Source organism: Macrobrachium rosenbergii, chromosome 54 (genome assembly GCF_040412425.1).
Source record: "Macrobrachium rosenbergii isolate ZJJX-2024 chromosome 54, ASM4041242v1, whole genome shotgun sequence".
Classification (NCBI taxonomy): domain Eukaryota; kingdom Metazoa; phylum Arthropoda; class Malacostraca; order Decapoda; family Palaemonidae; genus Macrobrachium; species Macrobrachium rosenbergii.
Genome location: NC_089794.1, coordinates 40,626,074 through 40,647,411, shown reverse-complemented (window position 1 = coordinate 40,647,411; position 21,338 = coordinate 40,626,074). Strand labels below are relative to the sequence as shown.

The 21,338-nt window shown below is 40.0% G+C and overlaps 1 protein-coding gene across 5 annotated transcripts in view; it reads left to right on the top strand.

Moving 5' to 3' along the window:
- LOC136835009 (5'-3' exonuclease PLD3-like) overlaps positions 1-12,979 on the top strand; it is a 185,688-nt gene extending 172,709 nt beyond the window's left edge. For 4 of the 5 annotated variants that reach the window (XM_067098031.1, XM_067098023.1, XM_067098029.1 and 1 more), the window contains one exon: positions 6,200-11,202. In XM_067098031.1, the coding sequence (XP_066954132.1) occupies positions 6,200-6,399 (200 nt within the window). In that variant the 3' untranslated portion in view covers positions 6,400-11,202. Of the gene's footprint in view, positions 1-6,199 lie in introns of all 5 variants that reach the window. The other variant, XM_067098027.1, reaches the window with a different exon arrangement.
- Positions 12,980-21,338: the final 8,359 nt, after the last annotated feature.

The following is a 21,338-nucleotide window of genomic DNA, read 5'->3' as shown; positions in this document are numbered from 1 at the left end:
GTTCATGTAAAGACGGTTTCCTGCTTTTAGCTTGCTTGACATGTTTAGCCTCGGTAATGCATAACAACCAAAGCTTAATTCTCTCTCTCTATTCTTACTTGATCAGTCACTGTATAATTTATCTTTTTCCACTTCTCTCTTTTTAAGATTCTATTCTTATGCTTCCCTATTTAATCTTTCTTTACATCATTACATCCCTTCTTTGCAGTCCAGGATGATTCCACATCTCTTCATTAGTTTAAATGAGAACAATACTTGTGCGGGAAAAAATCTGTCCTCCAGAACTAGAAAACTTTCAACAGATTTATGTGACGAAATGTCTATTTCCAAGTTCACATTTCCTAAACTTTTAATCTGTTTACCTGCTACTCCTTTTATCATTCTGCTTTGACCCTGAATTAGCGTTTCTTCAATGCCTAAGTATCTGGTTAAAGTGGTTTTATCTATTATGTTTACAGTGCTACCTGAATCCATGAGTACAGTACATATCTTTCCATTTATTTATTTCTGGTTATTTCTTCTTCTCTCATGGAGAATACTACTTTACTCTGCAAATAGGAAAAGACAGATGAACCTTCACTTCCCCTTTTTGCTAATTCTTCTGTTTTTATATTATCTTCTTGAAGGGAATTTCTTGCTGTCTTATGTGTAGGGATTAGTTGTCATTGACTTGAAGACTTATTTGAAGTTGGGTGATTGCTGCTTAATTCAACCACTTCTTTATTGATTTCTTTATTCCCGAACCAGCAATTCCTGGTTAAATGTCCTACCTTCTTGCAAATCGTGCAGATCCTAGGCCTTCTGCACTCGTTTGTGGAATGATTGGTATACCTGCAGTTTTCACAGGCTGTCTTTGGTCTCACTCCTTGAGCAGGATAGTGCACTTAGGTTGAAGTATTTGTGTCCGAGTATTGACCATGTCTATAAGGTTTGGGAGGACCACCCTTTGTTTGATTCTGTCTTCTTTTCTGGTTGGGATTCCATTTTATTTTAGTATAATTTTGGGCATATTTCCCTTGAAAGGTAGTTGGTCTATTCCCTACTTGTCTGGAATTATCATAGTTCTCATTATTCATTTTAAAGGTAGGATTATTATTTCTGCCTTTCCTTTCATTTTATATTTCTGTTATTCCTACAAATTCCTTGGAGAGATTTATCTCTTCCTTTTGTATTTCTTCTCTCATGGTTTTCAATGTTTGAAGGCTGTCTTTCTGTGGATCAATTTTTATTTTCCTGAAAGCCTTCTTTTCATCTTCTCCAAGGGCATTATATATGGTTCCAAATGACAAGTAATTCAAAACATGACTTAGATTAACTAAATTATTGTCATTATCACCAAACTGTATCTTATCTCCTATGGTGATGCCTGTTTTCTTTAAGTCTTCTGTTATTTTATCTATTGCATTCTCAACACTTGCATAAAAGGATTTTGACAAAGGAAAAATCTATTTCTGGGGAGGGGCCCGTGTCACCCGGTGAAATAATCCATTCAGCACTTATTTCTAGGTAAGTCCGTTGCTAGATACCAGAGAAAAGCTAAATGTAAAGCTGGGGTTACTACCCCCAGAGCGAGCTCCAAGAAATGGAGTCGTATATAGTAAAGGGTGAGAGTGTCACAATCACGGGACCCTGCCCTATAAAGATTCCCAATGTCAAAAGTCCCAACGAGAGAGGTGCCGATACAAGCCCATGCACCACTCGTGGACTGTACACAAGGCAACACTAATCGCATTCCATGTTAGCACCCACCCCACTAGAATGATGTTTACCATGGGAGGGAGAGAATGAAAAAACAGTGGAGGGTCACCGGGTGACACGGGCCCCTCCCCAGAAATAGATTTTTCCTTTGTCAAAATCCTTTTTCTGGATCAGGGTCCCGTGTCAGCCGGTGAAATAATAACAGAGAAATAAATATCATTCTTATGCTATTAAAGACTTTAAATAGAGATGTTGAAAACTAGGGAAATTCCACCTGAACATTAGAAAGAGAATTCCACCTAAACATTAGTAAGGTCCTCTAAATTCATGTAATGAAAATAATGTAAGTGGCCACCGTCTAAGAACATGAGCTTTAGAATTGAATCTGAATAGGCTTGTATTAAGAAAATACTTTCTGCCTAATAGCAGACACAATGACAGTACCCCCCCCCTTATTGTTTCATATTGTGGGTTAAGGAATCTGGTTATGTTATATAAACTGTCAGTCTTACTTACTGGTTCCCAGAGTGATAAACAAATTTCTTTGAATTCCGCATAGTTATTAAGTTTGCTAAAACTCTTGGAATTCAGAGTTTTGTAGGCGTCACCGTGTTCTGAAATTACGAGAATCAAGGCTTCATTTATTTTAGCTCTTTCATCTGTTATTCCCCCTGAAGATATACGACTATCTGCATCTGAGAGCCAATGATTTACTGTATAAGATTTGAGTCGGCTTTTGTCAGGATTTGAATCATCCACCTGCCCACAGAAGTGTGTGGCTGTTGTTATTACAGCTGCTTGACTCATATTGCGATATTGGAAGGTGCGAGTATTATTAGTATTGTTACTATTATTATTACTGTTAGTATTAATAGAATTATTAATACTATTTTGGTTCTGGTTAGTTGTGTTATTATTGTTAGTATTTCTTTGCACTAAAGTTGAGTGGGAAACTAGTCTTGGAATTCGGCTACGTCTGAGTGTCGACGGTCTTAAATTGTACGGCGAATGGCTAGCTGTGTTTAGTAATTCGTCAAAGACTCCTTGCATTTTACAATAAAATTATTCAAATTGAGCATACCACTATATATATATAGAAAATGTTACACTATGCACACAGTACCATAAAAAAAAAGAAACTATCAAGAGGGAAGTTACACGAGATCCCTCGCTATTTCAGCTTAAACAAGAGGCTTATTAGCCTACGCGAAAAGCCGAAACAGGGGAAGGGAAAACATAAGATGAAAAGACCCTAGTCAAAACTTAAGGAGAGCGCCACATTGGAAAAACGTACACAAAACACAATGAAGGGCATGTGAACGAAACAAATGATCGACCCCCCCCCTTTTTTCATGGAAAAAGGGGGGGCAATAGCCTAACGCCCCAAAAAAGTTAATACTAAAGCTAACAACCAACCCATGATAAATGGATAAAATAATCAACAAAACAAATATAAGAGGAGGACCATACCCAACCCGATGTGGACGTGAAGGGAAATGGCCGCCCTCTAACAAAAGAAATATCCATAATAATCAACAAATATCAAATGGATCCGAACACAAGGGCAAAGATTAAACAAAAAATCTTAACAGTACCAACGTAAATAAAATTCCCAGAAGCTAAGAGAAGTGAAGGGCAAATATAAGGCATGTTAAGGAAATGATACGAGGCGAATAGGCCCGAGGGGGTAGCCCGAAGCCTAAACACCAGCCTTCACTCTCGAAGCAAAGGGAAACGAAAGTCAATCAAACAAATTCACTAATTAGACTTCACGAATAGGAAAAAAAACCCTAAACATGAAGAGGAACAGTGAGAAAGATCGAAAAACAAGGCGACCCAAGTTCACGAACCACGCATGGAGGTCACGTGAGACCGCGAGAGGAGATCGAGACGGGCGTTATAAATCCCCTTAATTACTAAACTAAAGGGAAATAAGGAGCCTCAATCGCCTCAAATAAAAAATGAAACACTGGTACTCAACTTAGATGAAGAAAGACCTTGTGAGGATGCCATAATGATGTAAATAAGCACAAGATAAAAAGCACAACGAAAACATGTGTGACCGTAGGTGCTTGCTGAAATGGAATGCGGCTAGCGGTGATTTGTGTACTGTCCGCGAGTGGTGCATGGGTTTGTAACGGCACCTCTCTGTGGGACTTTTGACTTTGGGATCTCTATAGGATAAGGTTCCGTGTTTTTATAGTTCACCCTTTTCCATACATGATTCCATCTAATGGAGCTCGCTCTGGGGGTAGTAACTCCAGCATTTCATTTAGCTTTCTCTGGTATCTAGCAACGGAATTACCTAGAAATAAGTGCTGAATGGACTTTTTCACCGGGTGACACGGTCCCCTCTCCAGAAGTAGATTTTTCCTTTGTCAAAATCCCTTTGTTAAATTGAGTTCACGTGCACAAGTAAAAGAAATCCTTCAAAAGTCACTATTCAAATACACACAAAAAATCTTATGTGAAATTGGGCATCATATCATCAAGAAAAGAAAAAAAAATATCACAATGACCACACAGTTTTGCATATACTGTAAATACTCAAAATATTTATCACCAACCAAGTGAGAAAAATAAGAATTCCCTTTATAAATTATTTACCAAACATTTATCATAGAGAGAGAGTAATAATTGTAATTACGCTTACTAAAAAAAAATTTAATTCATTAGAGTGAGTTTCATTAATTTTCACTTTGATAAAGAGAGGTTCAGTAATCTTTACTCTAGTATAAAATTTAAAAATTCTTCACTTCTTTACACATTTAAAGAGAGAGAACAAGCAAATCTGACTTTCTCGATAACTTACTGGTTGTTGTTATTACGGAATTCTTTTGTAGTCGTTGTTGTCGCCTTTGGGGTTTGTTGAAACACACTGCGTTGTATCTGTTTACACTCGTGGCAGTAGTTTGTTAAACACACTCGCTGCCTGTCGTTGCTCGACCAATGTGCTGGCTCACTGTTTTGTGTTTATCGGTTAGTTCATGGTGAATTGTGTTATGTGTGTTGTTTCTTCTTTGAGCACTATTAGAGTTTATGCTCACTTCTGTTTGACGCTTTATTGCAGGATTTTATTTCTTCATATAAGTTTTGCTTGCTGTTGTACAAGTCTAAGTTCATTTTGTAGATTTCGTTTCACCGTAACTTAAGTATTTGCACTGGATATTTCTGTTAATGTCTGTTTGTTTCGTCTCGCCTTTTGGATCCCACCGCTGCCACCATTTTTATGTCATGCACAAGTTTCTTTTCATAACTCGTGTGACATATTATTGTCCCTTCTTACTTGTGTCTTTCTTCTAAGTCGGCGATGTATTCATCCACAGCGTCTCTTCTCGAAGTCAGTAGCCCACGAGTCTATTATTTAGAAGGGATTTATATCAAATGTAAATGTATCTCTCAGAAAGGCATAATGGAGACGAAATGGGTAGCTTCTTACTTTAATGATGAAAGTTAAGTACATACACAAGTACAATTACGGTTACAGTTTTACTCTCTTGAAAACCACTCTTGCTAGTTGAAGTTCAGTTTCTGTCTGGTTAAGTAGCCCGCAGTCAGAGTCTGGTTGGGACCACGGAAGCTAGGGGGAAGTACTGCATCTTCTCATATTGGTGACTAGCGACTTCTCTTCCTTCTCTAGCTTCGTTCTTCTCTGGAACCCCTGCTTCTCTTTGCTATCTTCCCATTTCCTCCCTTGAAGTTACTCATTGGAGGATATTATCTGTAAGGCCTCCCCTTGAACAGCTTGATTGGGAAGGACAGTTGTGGGTGTTGTCAAAATCTCTCCTTAGAAGATTTGATTGGAAATTAACTCAGGAGGAGTAATTAATGGCTCCTCCCTAGAATGTCTATTGGAGAAATGGTGAACTACTACTCTCTGTCCAGCCCCTTTTCATGTAAATTCATGTAAACACCTCCTATTGAAGGCGGGGCCATAGATATGGCTGGAGCATTGACTCCCTACGAGGTCATAGGTTATGCTCGGTCAGCTAAGTCGTGAGGGCACAGGTTCATGATTTTATGATCGGTTTTCATGGGCCCGGGCGCGATACACTCGCTAACTGTTTTGAGTTCATGTAAAGACGGTTTCCAGCTTTTAGCTTGCTTAACATGTACAGCCTCGGTAATGCATAACAACCAAGGCTTAATTGTTGTTCTCTCTCTCTCTCTCTAATTCATTTTCTCCCTTTCTCTCTCTATTCTTACTCGATCGATCACTGTATAATTTATCTTTTTCCACTTCTATCTTTTTAAGATTCTATTCTCATGCTTCCCTATTTAATCTTTCTTTACATCATTACAAATAAGTAGGTCAGACTAAAGTAGAGGGTTTGAATTGAAAAATGTGTTTTTAAAATTATAAACAGTAACAAACTTTAACTGCACCCTGATGGTGTTATCCTTATTTTTTCAAGATGTTATCCTGATAAAGTGTACAACATTGTACTTTAGTGTCACTTTTTGGCATTTGTTTTAATTTTTTGCATGATGCTCATTTCAGGTACTTCGAACTGGAGCGCTGATTATTTTATCAACACTGGTGGTATTGGATTAATTGTCAATGAAACTAGGACTGTCCCTAATGTCACAGAAAACACTGCCAGTGAAGATCAACCATCTCTTCAAAAACAACTTCAGGCATTATTTGAAAGAGATTGGATGTCTGATCATGCAAAACCAATCGATGAATTCACAAAATAATGTACATGGAATGTTGTGTAATAGTTCTGTCACTTCAGAGCTTAAATGAAACATGTTTAAGCTTCACAAAAATAGAAGCAAAAGATATGTTCAAGCCCTAGCAAAATAGAAACAAAAGAAACAGGTTCAGACCTCAGAAAAAGAGAAGCTTGTGTTGAAAAGTGATAACAGAACATAACAGTTCTGCAAACCAGATGCAAAAGATAATTGAATTAAATAATAATGTCTGTATCATAGGTGAAGGTGAGCTTAAAACCAAAATACTTTAATTTTTCTTGGTTAAGCCTTAATGAAGTTCATAAAACTAACATATGTTAGTTTTATGTAAGTTTAATTAAGTTCATAAAACTAACATATGTTTTACTGTGGTAGCTATGGTGGAAGCCAGTCAATGAGAATGGCAAACATTTTATTGTTCATTTTTTAAGTGCAGTCTATCACAAATGCAAGCTGTGATAGCTCATTATGGAGGAGGTAAGTGTTCACAGCAGTTGTTTTTAATAGAAAAGGTGTCACACTAGATAAATGGTAAAGAAATCTGCTGACTTCAGCCTTAGGTTATGCTGAAAATGTGGTCCAATATGAGGAACTAGGATTTTCCCAGTAAAATAATACCTTGCACTACATCGTTAATTTGTTCCAAGATGAGCAATGCGAGTTGAAAACCTAGGTCACATAAATCCTTTACAAAAAGGACTTTGACACCCTATAAGTAGTAACCCCATAATATTGCTAATACATGTGCAATAAGTTGTTCAATAGTCTTTTTTCATGCAGTAAATTTATATGTATTATCTATAAAGACTAAGGAAGCCTCCAAAAAACCAGAAGTGTATTGTTCTGTATACTGTGCAGTACTGTACTTACCTCATGGGTGAAGTCTATGTGCTTGATGGGCCTTTGGAGGAAGTGGAAGGAACTATGTAGCTGATGTTGAAGGCTCAATCCAAGAAAATCACCATTTTTGTGGTGTTTTATTATAGCCGCCTTATTTTCCATGAGAATAAAATTACTCTTATTGGCATTGGCACTATATTCATGGAAATAATTATTCAAGACAAATTCAGTGCAATATTTATGATGATGCAATACATGAAAATGATAGATATGTTTCCCCCTTTTATGAACAGTTTTCCTTTCAAGACTGTGAACTTTCTATGGCGAGATCTGCTCATCTGGTCAGCCCATGGCTGTGCCTCCCTTGGGGATAGCTTATCAGACTCCATTCCCTTATGTACATTTAATGCTTCTCAACACTGCATACACTCACTTGACAGTTGGTGTAGTCATCTGTGCCCATGTCCTCAATTTTGCCCTTGTGACCTCTTGGCATCCCCTGGGGGATTCTTCTGCCTCTTGTGTGGTTGGGGCCCATGGGCACATTTTATGTTGACAAGGCTTTTTGTCATCTGTGTTTTCTGCAACTTCAACACTCTCTGATACTTTGTCCTCTGATGTACAACTGTCCCTGCAATTGCTCATAATGTTGCCTTGATCTTTTTTTTCAGGGTTTCCACCACTTCACCCTCGCTCACAGTTCCTCAAGAGTTTGGAGTTCTATAGCTATTTCCAATGACACCCACTGCCCCTTACCCAGGAGTCAAGCCTATAGGTCATTTTTACCTTAGGGCCCTGTGACTTGAGCCTCCTGATCCACCTGCTATGCAGTGTCTTGTATCACCTGCAAGGGAAGGGTCTCGTCAAGTCCTCCATATGATCTAGTTAGTGTTTAGGGTCTTCATACAATTCTTCCCTCTCTGTGAGTTCTGCTGATTTCCATGAAGATTTTGCTGTGCATTGAGTGATCCCTTTCCTGCTTGTTCTACATCGGCTGCTTGACATCATAGTAGCTCGTGCAGCCTTCTCCATGTTTACCTTAATCATCTTCTTTGGTTCTCCAGAACAACTCTTCCTACACATAATCATCATCTTTGGTTCTCCAGAACAACTCTTCCTACACAGAGATCTTTACAATTGCTGATCTTTTTTTTTTTTTTGTCAACTTCATTCTTATGAAAGTTACCTGTATTTCAAAGATCTTAAGTATGCTAAAAAAAATTCCCCTCCAAATGGACTGATGAACAAAGGGGTCTGTCTCAGGTATTGAGCAAGTGGGCCGAGATCAATAATGGATTGCCTTGGGAATAATAAAAGATGATCTTCTACCACCAACTCCTCCTCACTGTCTAGTGACTGATACCCATTAAAAGTTTTGTCGTGTGGTCAGGAACTGAAGGATTGTGAAACCTAGTGGAGGGCTTGTTCCCAAAAGTTGAAGATGAAAATCATCCCTGACTAGCTGGATGACTCACAGTTCTACTTTGTATCTTCTCAAGACCACCTGTATTTTTGGAGATGAGCAGCCCTACATAGTGACACTGAGACATCTTAACAGCAAAGACCTGCACAAGAACCTGATGATGCTCGATGCTGCATGAATGTTTGAAGGTCTGCAGGAATGCTGGGCAGGAGAAAATCAAACTGGCAGGAGAGTCGATTCTAAATTTTGAATATTTAGCTATCTTCGTTCTACTTTCATCAAACCAAATGGGAAGAACAGCTAAAATTTTTGGGTCCTTGAAGTCTGGTTGAGAGTTCTCAAAATACTACTCGTGGTCAATATGCATTATTCTGCTTGCTTTATGGTATAGATGAAATGCACACCACTGCTGTTGCTTGAGAAAACTTCAAGGAATCTCCTTGTCACAGTGACCAATGTGGAGGTCCTAATATGGCAAATTTATAACCAAATGCATATGATTCATTGCACAGGCTATCCTAATTCTACAAGACCTCTATTTGTGCTACACACTGACTCTAGGCGTGATCTGTTTATATCGTACTCGGCTTGCACTCTGCTAGACCCATGTTCGATTCTCTGGCCGGCTAGTGAAGAATTAGAGAATTTAATTCTGGTGATAGAAATTCATTTCTCGCTATAATGTGGTTCAGATTCCACAATAAGCTGTAGGTCCCGTTGCAAGGTAACCAACTGGTTCTTAGCCACATAAAATGAGTCTAATCCTTTGGGCCAGCCCTAGGAGAGCTGTTAATCAGCTCAGTGGTCTGGCTAAACTAAGATATACTTAACCTTCAATGAAAAAGATTGGAAACAAAGGATCAGAGAGAGTTTTAGTGTCAGTAGAGAGGTGTGAGAAGGAATGGCATGTTAGCTGGCATAACTTGAGCAGACACCATGATCAGTCTTAGTAAAATTATGTAGTCATATTAGAAACTAAGGAAATACATCTCAGCACTTAGACAAAGGTAAGCACAGAAAATCAGATAAAACTGAAGCATACACACACTCAAAAAAAATGTGAAAAATTTTTATGGTCTTTCACTAACGCAGGGAAGACTGTCGACAATTGATGTGCAATAGATACTGTATAAACTGACAGCTGGTTTAGAGTAACATACCATAGGTTTTTCTTTAGTGAGGAATTTGATATAAATAAAAATACAAGTGATAAACTAGATTTTAAGCAATAATTGGAATACTGTTACTTTCAAAAAACTGGTAATGCTTAGATGCTAAGTCACCTATTTTCTTCCCAAGTTACCTGTATATATTTGTTATCTCGGTCAAGAGGATTCGATGTTAGAACCTCATTCCATCCCTAGGTATTTTCGTTGACAATCTTTATTGTGATAATGTTTTTGTGTACTTGCACTAAATATTTGAGTAAAATTGGTATGGAAGTGGATTTACACGTAATGGATATATACACTTGGTTAACAAATTAATATGGCATAATATGACAATGCTTTATACAAACAAATATTTTTTAATGTTTTATTTACTCAAGTACCTGTGCTGTTACAGACAGTCCTCGCTTATCGGCAGCATCAGTTAATGGTGTTCTGGTTTTACAGCGCTTAGCTAACGACATTGTTAACCAGATTTTCGGCGTCGGTAAGCAGTTTATTGGCAATGGTAAGCAGTTTATCAGAAACGGTAAGTGGTTTACTGGCGCTGATAAGTGGTTAACAGTGCCGATAAGCAATTTATTTGCGCTCACGACATCTTAAAACGCCATTTATTCCCATAATTACTGAGGATTTTCAGTTAGCAGCGCTTGGCCAGGAACGGAACACCCGCCGTTAACCGGGGACTGCCTGTATTCTGAACTTACACCAAGTATACACCAAGCATTACTTCTCAAATTGTGGTTGAGAACATTTCAAATGTAATTACATTTGTACTGAGCTCTTCTGATCTGCATTGGTTCTCATTAACATTAGCACAGTTTCTTAACAAATAATTTAATGTACTACTATGCTGGAGATTGGGATTTTAAAAACTTAGCTTCATTGCAACTATTCTGTGCTTTATTTTAATTATGTAGCTGGGGCATTAGATCTTAGCTGCTCACTAAAGGGACGCATGAATCATAATCCTGTAGAGTAGACCATTTGAATATATTCACTGTAATTACAGCACATGGAGGAAGTTTGTGATTTTGTAATTTAGGAGAAACAGCATGCCTGCACTAATTATGATAATTAGAAAGACTAAATTCATGGAAAACAGACGAGAAAAACTTAACCTGAATCTTAGGTGATTCAATTGCATCTGCTGTTTTACAGGTCTGTGGAAATCCTAAAAAATATATCATACTGGTTATTGCAGACAAGTAAATTGACCCAATACTGTCTTTTAATTCAAACAAACAGGTATTTTATCCAAATATAAATTAAAACACTGCTTCTCTAGGACTTCATCTGTGGGTGAAACAACAAGCTAACTGGGCTACTTATGTGCACTTTTTCTCTAAAAGCTATGCTGATAAAATATAAAAATAGAATAGAATATAGAATTTAGGCCAAAGGCCAAGTACTGGGACCTATGAGGTCATTCAGAGCTGAAAGCAAAATGAATAGTAAGGTGTGAAAGGTGTAACAGGAGGCAAACCTCGCAGTTGCACTTTGAAACAATTGTCAGGAGAGGGTGGAAAGTCAGATGGAAGAAAGAAAATATGAGTAGACGTACAGCAAAAGGAAAGAAAGAGGTTGTAGCTAGGGCCCAAAGGAACGCTGCTAGGACCCTTAGAGTAATGCCTACAGTACCGACGGCACTACTACCCTTCTATGGGGGGATATAATGAAACTAAATGCATCATTTTGAACAAGTAGCAACAAAGTAACACAAAATCTGTAAGTATCAAAGTTTTGTATACTGTACTCTCATATGTTTTGTTTAAAAAACAGGATGCTTCCTTATCTGATCACCCTGATATTCAACAGTAAGATAAGAATTATTTATACATTATCTACAAAACTTAATCGAGTACCTTAGTTCTTTTTACAGTGTACACTGGATTGAATATTAAATGTATCTGCTAATAATAATTGATTAAATGTATCTGCTAATAATATAAAGTTTACAGTTAAGTTCGAGGGAAAATGATTGGATTGTTTACACTGTATTAATAACCTTAAACACACTTCTTTTCCTATAGTGAACACAAAAACCCATTAAAGGGAATTATTTACCAATAGCTATGGAATCTAAGTCACCAACAGGCCCTCAAGTCTTGGTCCTTATATTTTCTGAGTAGTGTGCCTATGTTGTTCATTCTTGTATATCTGTTTATATCTGTTAAGCTTAAGGTTGTTAAATAGTGGTTAACCCCGCTCTTCCCTTATTTTACGTCTGTCTTATTAATTACACAATAATCTTACATTATTTAGTTCTATTTTAATTTCACTATAATTTCACCTTTACATTGTTACATCTTACATTTTTACATAATTTACAAGTTTTTTGGGTTTCAGTGTTTGTCTGTCTCACACTTAGAACCTTGTACTGTATTCAATCATGCATTTTAACTTTTGCGTATGTTACATTTTCAACGCTGCAATTTTGTATGTATGCAAGCCTAATTTCCTTTAAAAATTACCTCCATTCCTGCGTATTATCAGTTGATTTGATTGTGACAGCGTTTTATGTAACAAAATTAATTGTCTGAGAATGTAGAAATGACTTTTGGTAGGTCACTTAACCTTGAATGTGGCTCAGGATGGAGGTATTATTTGTGATAACTTGGAAATTACCAGATATCAAGAGCATGAATAAAACTGTTCTTCCTCATATTGATCTCTGTTTAAGATTATGGCTTCATAAATAATCCTTGGCTCAATGTATTTCATTACTTTTGGAGGTATTTGTGACAACTTTGAAATTACCAGATATCAAGAGCATGAATAAAACTGTTCTTCCTCATATTGATCTCTGTTTAAGATTATGGCTTCATAAATAATCCCTGGCTCAATATATTTCATTACTTTTACTATACTGGTTGTAGGTTATAGTTTGTCCTTAAAATACGACTTTTACAGTACAATGATTCTTTCTTATACTCTCCTATTAATGTGATATCCTGGTCTTCTTGTGATAAGGCAGACTGGTCTTTGTGCAAATCAAGTCTGCAAGTTTGTTATCAAATATGTTGTACTGTACAGACATTTTGGGTTAATGTTAAGTTTCCATGACTCTTTCAATACTTGTGACGAGTATTTTTTAAGATTGAAAATTTTTTCCATTGAATTTTTTTATAATAAAGGATATTTTAATCAATAATGTGTTTATATTCACCAAAACTATACATTTTTACTTTCAACAGTGACATCTAGCTGAAGGCAAAATTGGGATGTGACTGGGTCACAAGCCAAACCTACCAACATAGTGCATCTCCTTCAAAGAATGCTTGAAGTATAGTGGCATACAAACCATAAATACTGATCATAGGATTTGAAAAAGGATTAGTTTTATGTATAGCATAGATTACTGATGAATTATGAGAGAGCTAACTGTATATGACTGTGGATAACAGAGTAGTGGAAAAATCAGTATTCCTTGAAAAGGAATTGAATGATGAGATTACTGTGTCATAACACCTAGATTACTTGATGCACTGATACCTATGGATGGCATTTCAAGCATTGAGAAACTAATATTGACTATAATACATTCAAGACACCTGTCTTTTGCCTGACGCAAACCAATATCAATTACACATAGTATAAAATTTTTCAAGCACAGTGGTTTGTACTCTTCCAAGGAGTGCAAACCTGAGCCTTTTATGTAGAAGTATTCTTTGGCTTGAGCTGGAATCAGTCAGTGAAACTTGGTTCAGTGACAATTAACTGGTGATAGGTGGGTGAGTACGTGGAAAGTCCATTCACCTGTTATCATCAAGTACTTTTTACTTTGGGATCACAGGAATGAAGTGGGATTATGATAAGAGGCTCTGGTTTGCATACCTATGAAAAACACAAATTACTTTAATATCGTGATTTGTTCCTACAGGAATACAAACCATCATCTTTCATGTACAAGAATCACTCCTTTGGTGGGAGGATAGTCTCTCGACTAACTCCCCGTAGGGGAGTAGTGCCATCAGTGCACTGTAGGTATTACTAAAGGTTCTTTGCAGCGCCCCTTCAGCCCCTAGCTGCAACCCCTTTCATTCCTTTTACTGTACCTCCTTTCATATTCTCTCTCTCCCATCTTGCTATCCACCCTCTTCTACCAATTAATTTATAGTGTAACTGCGAGGTTTTCCTCCTGTTACACACATCAAACTTTTTCCTGTCAATTTCCGTTTTAGCGCTGAATGGCCTCATAGGTTCCAGTGCTTGGCCTTTGGCCTAAATTCTATATTCAGTTCAGTTCTCTCAACTAACTGGCAAGCTGACTCTCCACCTAAAGATGCCATGTTCCTAGTAATGAGGAGGATAACCTCCTATACAATTAGGCATGGTTACAATACTGATAAGGCCCTGAGCCAGAGAGGGATATATCTTAAATCTCACTCTAAAAAAACTTCAGGAACCAAGTGCTGTTCTAATGATAGGGTAACAGGTCAGAATGCTGCTACTATCTGGGTAAATCATAAATTGATTGATTTTAATACTGTAATAGCTTTAACCCCTCCACCCTTACAAAGGAAAAGTTGTGGAAGTCACACCTTACGAGATGAAACTCTTAAGACAGGATGCCCAGTTGTGAAGTCTACCTGTGTACAGGCCCATCCAGAACATACTTGGTCTGACCAATGCCTCTGTGAGCCAGATAAGATGCAAAAGGCTGTGCAACCTATCAACTGCTACAACATGCCTAAGGCTAGCAAAACAAGTCTTGAGGGTGAGACTCATCAGTTCCCGAGTCAGGCTGTGGAGAGTTACATCCCACTTCGGAGGGCTAAGCTTACATGATGGGCAAGACTGGTCAAAGATCCTATGAGCATGCATGTCATTCAGTGAAAACATCTGGCTCAAGGCAGACCAAAGGTGTCACTGAGGGGCTCAGAGGAGAGATTAAGAGCTTGTCTCGATGAAGGTAGACAAGTATGTCCATTACCTGTTGCTAAGTAGTTTTAATCAAAGTGAGACGTACCTACAGCATCAATCAGAGATGGTTCACTCTTTGGTACACAGTACTTGAGGCTACCTCAACACGTGTGACTGACAGAGAAGAGTGGGTCAAAGGGGATCTAAGGGCACCCTGACCAGAGGAGCTAGCAGATCAGGATACCACTCAGCATTGGCCAACAAGTAGCTACCAGGGGTTTCTGAGACCTGGAGTGACAAACTTACGGGGCTGTTATCAATCCAAAGCAGAGGCCTTTTAACTAGTAGGTAATATTGTTACCAATAAAACAGAGGCTTTACCTGGAAGTTGGGTGCCTGAAAGTGTGCATCCTTCAGATTCAATGAAAGCATGAAGTCTCCCTCTGACAGAATTCATTATGAAACATTCTATTTCCATCTTGAACTGAATCTGTTGGGCAGGCTCATTCAATGGAAAAAGGCCGATGATTAGTCCCTAGCAACCTTCTCCACCAGAAAGAGGCAACTGTACGAGGAGAGTGGTCAGTCTTCTCCACGTTTCTCTGCTGACAGAGCCACAGCTTTTGGAGATCCTGGAGGGTAGGTTGGGACCAATGCTTGTCAACAAGATAGGTGAGGGCATCACCCCTATCTCTGCCACCTTGAACAATGACATGACAGGCATCCGCCACCTGCTCGTTAGCAGCTGGAAAGGAGAACTGCCAGCCTCAGTATTCCCTTCCCTTCATCTTCCCTTTACCTTACTTCCTTCCTTGCAAGAGATGGAGGGGAGGCTGAAAGAGCTGGAAAGGCTCCTGGCCCCTCCTAGAAGGAAAAATCTTGCATCACCTTGTCTTGGTTTTGTGGAGGAGTGGCACCTCCTAACACTAGATTCAGAAAGTGTAACTGAACTGATGGCTTGGCTGTAGTTCCCCCCATCACCTAGAAGACTTACAGGAGACTGCACAGTGGATCATGGTGTCCCAGTTACCAGAATGCTTCTCCTCCACTCCTGTCACAGCTTAACACATTAAAGAGGGCAAAGAAGAATCTAAGACCAATCCGTTCCTATGATGGAGACTACTCTTAGCTAAAACTTGTTGAGAAAAGAGTGGAGATATAAATACACTAAGCATCTTTTGGCATGTGAGACTTCTGGCATATCAACATCAGGAAAGTAGCTTGTTTGATCTGCTGGACAACAAGGAACATTCTGACCCACATATCAGACCGTTAACCTGATTCAAGACACCGCAAGCAAGCAGTAAGTACAGTAGTTGGAACAACTGCTTTGCCTCCTGAGTGCACCCTAGAGTACACTCCACTGACTAGATGGGCTTAAAATAGGGGCAATAATTGCTTCCCCAGGATTATTAAGCTAACAATGAGCCAAAAAAATCTCTCCATCCAACCTTTCCTGAAGAAGAACCAACAGGTCCCAAATAAGAGTTGGATCCTCTCCAGAAAGAGAAGCTGACACACCAACTCTCTCAGATGTATGCTCTTGGTCAGTATAAAAAAGTATTTGAACAATTATTGCACTTTGCACTGTATAACATTCACACCTTTTCTCCCTTGATGTCATTCATACTATACATACACTACTGCATATACAAATGTTACTGCACTTTTAAAATAAAGTACTTTTACTGATGGTAAGCAATGGATTCTGAAAAGTTCTCTTTCCATCTAGGATTTTCTTTAAAGTAAAAATAATTTTCTTTTACAGAAAACAGTAAAACTGAGAGAACTATATTACAAAATTATAAAAAAACCTTTACAAGCATTTTAGTCAGGACAGCCTGGCTTGCAACTTACAGATTAAAACTGTAAATGCAAATTGCTAAAATATTGCTCCATGAATCCAACACCTACCAACAACACTACCTCTTTCTATCACCGAAATTTGCATTTAAATCAGGAAGCACAACTATCCCCCTATACAGTATTGTCCAGACCCAAGTATGAACAGACTCTCAGGTCTCTCTTTCACTCATTCTTTTCCATTCCAGGACCAAATATATTCACTACCACAGACTTTTTCTCTTACCACTCTCAAATTTATTTATATTATAAAATCATTTTTACTCTTTCACCTATCCCCAGTCTTCCTGACATTTGTAAGCACTACCCTTCCCCTGGCTTTGAACATTTTAGCTACCCCAAAAACAATCACTTTAGTCTACTCTACTCCTGCACACACTGCCCTTCCAACTATCTCGTGCTTTTTAACTGGCATTTCTTCTCATTTGCACTTCATCAAAACATATCTAGAACCACAATCCGGACTGTCTCGCCACTCTCTCTAGTCGCCCTGCAACTAGGTGCAGCATGTGAGGGTTTGGATGATAATGGTGAGAATGCGGTCGTCTGAGAACTTCCGCCAGGGTAGAGACATCCGGACTTCTGTAGGAGCTCTAGGAGTTCAACCAAGCGCTAGGGCCAGCGGGGAGCTATCAAAGTCATAGTCGTCTTGACACTCTCCCGCAATTTCTTTATTACCTGATGAATGAGACCAGATGGAGGAAAAGCATACACCTGCATGTGATTCCAATTCGTAGTGTTACATCGGTGCTATCGATGTGGGGACCATTGTTAAGAAATAAGCTTGGAAGATGATGGTTTAATCACATCACAAATGTCACAGTTGCTGGCCACTTCGGAGAACCTGACATATTACTTCCTGAGCCAAAGTCTACCACTCCCCCAAATACCTGACCAGAACAGCGAATCGAGCCATCTTGTGGCACAGACTCCCCGACACAAATTGGGAAAGAAGAGACACTTTTCGTTTTTCGCACCCTCTCAGACTCTCTGTGCTATAGTACTGAGTTCAACCTGTTCCCCCCATGAGTTCTTCAGATACGACCTGGCTGTTACGCTGTTGTTAAACCTAGCCACTACTTTGTTATGCACTAGGACTGAAAACAACTGAGGGCTTCCTTTACAGCCTTGATTCCCGAAGATTTATTGACTCCTCTCATTCCCGAACACCCCCCCCCAACACAACCAGGCCCAAGGTCACGGGTTTCCTCAAGGTTGTTCCTCAGATCTGAGGCATCTGTTGTACAGATGAACGTCGGGAGGAGAGGGAGTCAATACCTTCCAGTGGATGCATATTCCCGACCACCACAGGCGATCAGCAGGCAGAATTGCTCCCAACTATAACTGAGTTCTCGTCGCGGAGAGTAGCGATTCTGGTTTATGCCTGAAGAAACACAACGGAGGCGAAAAGAAACCCTGGAATTAAAGAGAGAGAGACATTCTTCCTAGAGAAAATACTCCAAGCTGGTACCGGCTGTTCCCTGTTGAACAAATTCCCTTCTGCCTGTTGAAGGACAACTGGATCCTCTCAGGGTTGGAAAACCCTCAAAGGAAGAAAGAATCCTTCTACCTGAATAGTTAAGATTCCATAAGAATTCCCTACGCTCTTACTAGCTCTTCTGAGAGGAGGCAAGGATCAACCAATTGTCTGCATACCTCAACACTTTGTACCCTCGACAATGCATAATTGCCGACACCGGAGACATGAGTTAGAAGCAACAACGTTCGTCATACTGGCTACGTCATCTTCCTTGAACAAAGAATTAGCTAAGGCTAAGGTGTTCTAAGCAATCCCTCTTATGAACGTCCGGATACTGAGGGGGAAGATGACTAAGATAGAGAACTAGACACGTAGTAGACGAAGCCAAAGCATTTGCCTGGTGAGCCAGACCCCTCGAGATAAATTTATTAGGCTGCAAACAGCCACGGATCCAAAGGGACATAGCCATCACTTTTTTAGCACCCCCTCACAGTAAACATGACAGCATCCAGAGACAGTGCGCAAGAGCACTCTGTCTGATTAGCAACACATCCTCAAGCACCTGCTTCCGTAAGAGGTCCCTACAAGAAGCTGAGACGAAGAAGCCGGACCTAGACAGGATTACCTCAACCGATTTGTTGAATGACTAACCTGACACCTGCCCGAAGGGTTGCTAGCATTAAATCTTCTTACGTGGAGAGAGAAGGTCCTGTCTGTTAGAAGCCACTACCATTGCTAAACGAACGTCCGCCTCCTCCAAAGCCTGTCTAACCCGATCAAACCAAACCAGCCAACACGAAAAAGAAGCAGGAGCTGGCTTAGGGTATAAAAGGCCTCAGAAAGAAGACTGAACTGACAAAATCGGGAGGTCTGGAGCTCATGCTTGAGGGTACGAAGAAGTAACATACTCAAGCATGCATCTGTAATCGTTACTGCTGGCAAGAGGACATTCTAAGTGCACCGGAATCTCCCTGGATGAGAATCCTGTTCTGCAATGTCGAGCAGTCAAAATATGAAGGAGGAGGAACCCGAGCGATGAAGGTCAACAAGCAGACCACTAACAGAATGCTGAACACACCTAATCGGGTACCGGGCTGAATCCACATAGTTGAACCGCCGGGAAGAAGAAGGCTGAACTGAAAAACCCGGAGCCGATTCCCCATAATTACCAATTGGAAGACGAGTGAGAGTAGCCAAACCTACACTGCTAAACCCTGGAGAAGGATGCGCAAACAAAACAGCTTGCAGAGGGACGGAAGAAGATGAATAAGGAGGGAGAATGAAAGAGGTAAAGCTACCCTCAGAGTTACCTCTGTGGAAAATGCAGGCGATGAAAGCTTCGGACCGCTCAAAGATACCGCAAGCCCTGCCAAGACCGCGAAGTGCAAATCCGACCTGGAAGCGACAGGCAAACCCTGTGAAATACCTGATACTACCGGAACAGCCCCTTGAAGCGGAAGCAAGAGGTTGCGCATATCCAAAGAGATGGAACATGAAACGCCTGCAGCCAAATTCTGCCGAAACTGAGTTATCACCTGTCTGGAAGCTCCTCCTACCAGAAGACTGCACTGAAGAAGGAAAAGCGGGAGACAGAGGAATAGCAGGCATAAAAGTTACCTGAGAGGAGGAGGAAAGGCAAAAAGTCCAAAGAGGGCAAACAGAAGATACACAGAAGCCACAGGAAAGACCAGAGCAGAGAGAAGAGAAGGTTTGAAGAGGGAGACTGAAAAAAGGGCAGAAGAATATGGGGGCAGGAGATGAAGCTACTGATAACTTGACTATTACTGAGAGGAAGGAAAGGTGGGAGACAGAGGAAAAGCAGACACATAAAAAAGGTTACCTGAGAAGAGGAAAAGCCAAGAGTTGAAGAAGGCCGGGAAAACCCAGAAGATGCGGAAGCCACTTAGGAAAGGAGCAGGAGCAGAAGAAGAAGAGAAAGGGCCGAGAAGAGGAGACTGAAAAGAAGCAACAAGAAAATGTGGGAGCAGGAGATGGCGATAGATAACCAATTAGAAAACTTAGACGAGAAGGGACGAAGATTTACCTTAAATCTACCCCACAGCCTCGATGTAATCCTGGAAACATATCCGACATGAATTCTGGACACTACTGTGTCATACTCTCTAATGTTAGAAAACATTAAAAAAAAAATAGCCTCTCACCATGGGTCTGTACCTGTTTGAGACCCAAATCACCTTGTATTCCGCCACATCCAATTGCAGGTCCTGCAAACTACTTTTACAAGCAGGACACACCAGATCTGCTTTACCCTAGCAGATGGAGGAGTAGAAAAAAACACAGAGAGGGAAATCTCTACAGTAGGAGATTCAGAAACAGTCAGAAGTGAATTGGTAGTTGAGAAGCAGGATTCTGCACCACTGGAACTGAAAACATTGACTTGAGACTTTGAGCCAGACTGAGAAGGCGATGAAGCGAAATTTTTGCGGAGCACCAAAAACACCACTTGAACCGAAACGAACCCGTCCAGAAGCGACTCTGCACCTTTGCTACTACTCCTCACTACCTAACCCAGACCTATCCTCCTTTATCACACCTAGATCCTGATCCTGACTAACACTATCAACATTAAATTTATCAATACTGCAAGGGGGTTGGGGGGGGATCCTTCACTGCCTGCTCCGCACCGAGAGGGCCGGAGAACCTATCCACTCGGAGGCTTTGCGGTTCTCCATTAGCCTCAGCACCCGTTAGGGCTGGTTCTGGAACAGGCGGGGGCCTGAGGAAGAAGGATTAGACATCCTAACAGTACTACTGTCATGTTATCACGAGAAATGTTGAAGTGAGTGTTGTGTACTGTTTTTTTTTTGTGTTTTGAAATTCCCTCACAGTTTGACTACCTCTGAACTCACTAAATCCATCAACTGATCTGTAGCAGAAGCCTGAGATACTTGAGGCAATGAAGAATCTGACCGACGTTCGCCGCCCTTACTAGCCAAAGACTTGGATGATAAATGTAATCCTCCATCTCTTGTGCCTTCCAATCGGAACATTCAACGCAATGAGTCTGCACATCACACTTAACCTTCCTACATAGCTGACAGAATGTCTATCGTATCTCAAGGTACTCATCTGTCTCTTGCAGGAAGAAGCAATGAGCACCAGCGTCCACCGTCGTAGGGCGGTCGAGGTCAACGTCGAAGCCAATGGCACGGTAGTAGAAGGTGAAAAAGTCCATGATGAATAATCGAGATTGGGAACCAGCGAGTCCAAATCCAAAAGACGTTCCACGTCGAAGATATCCAGAAAATCCAGGAGAAAAACCGTTAAATGTAATCCAGGT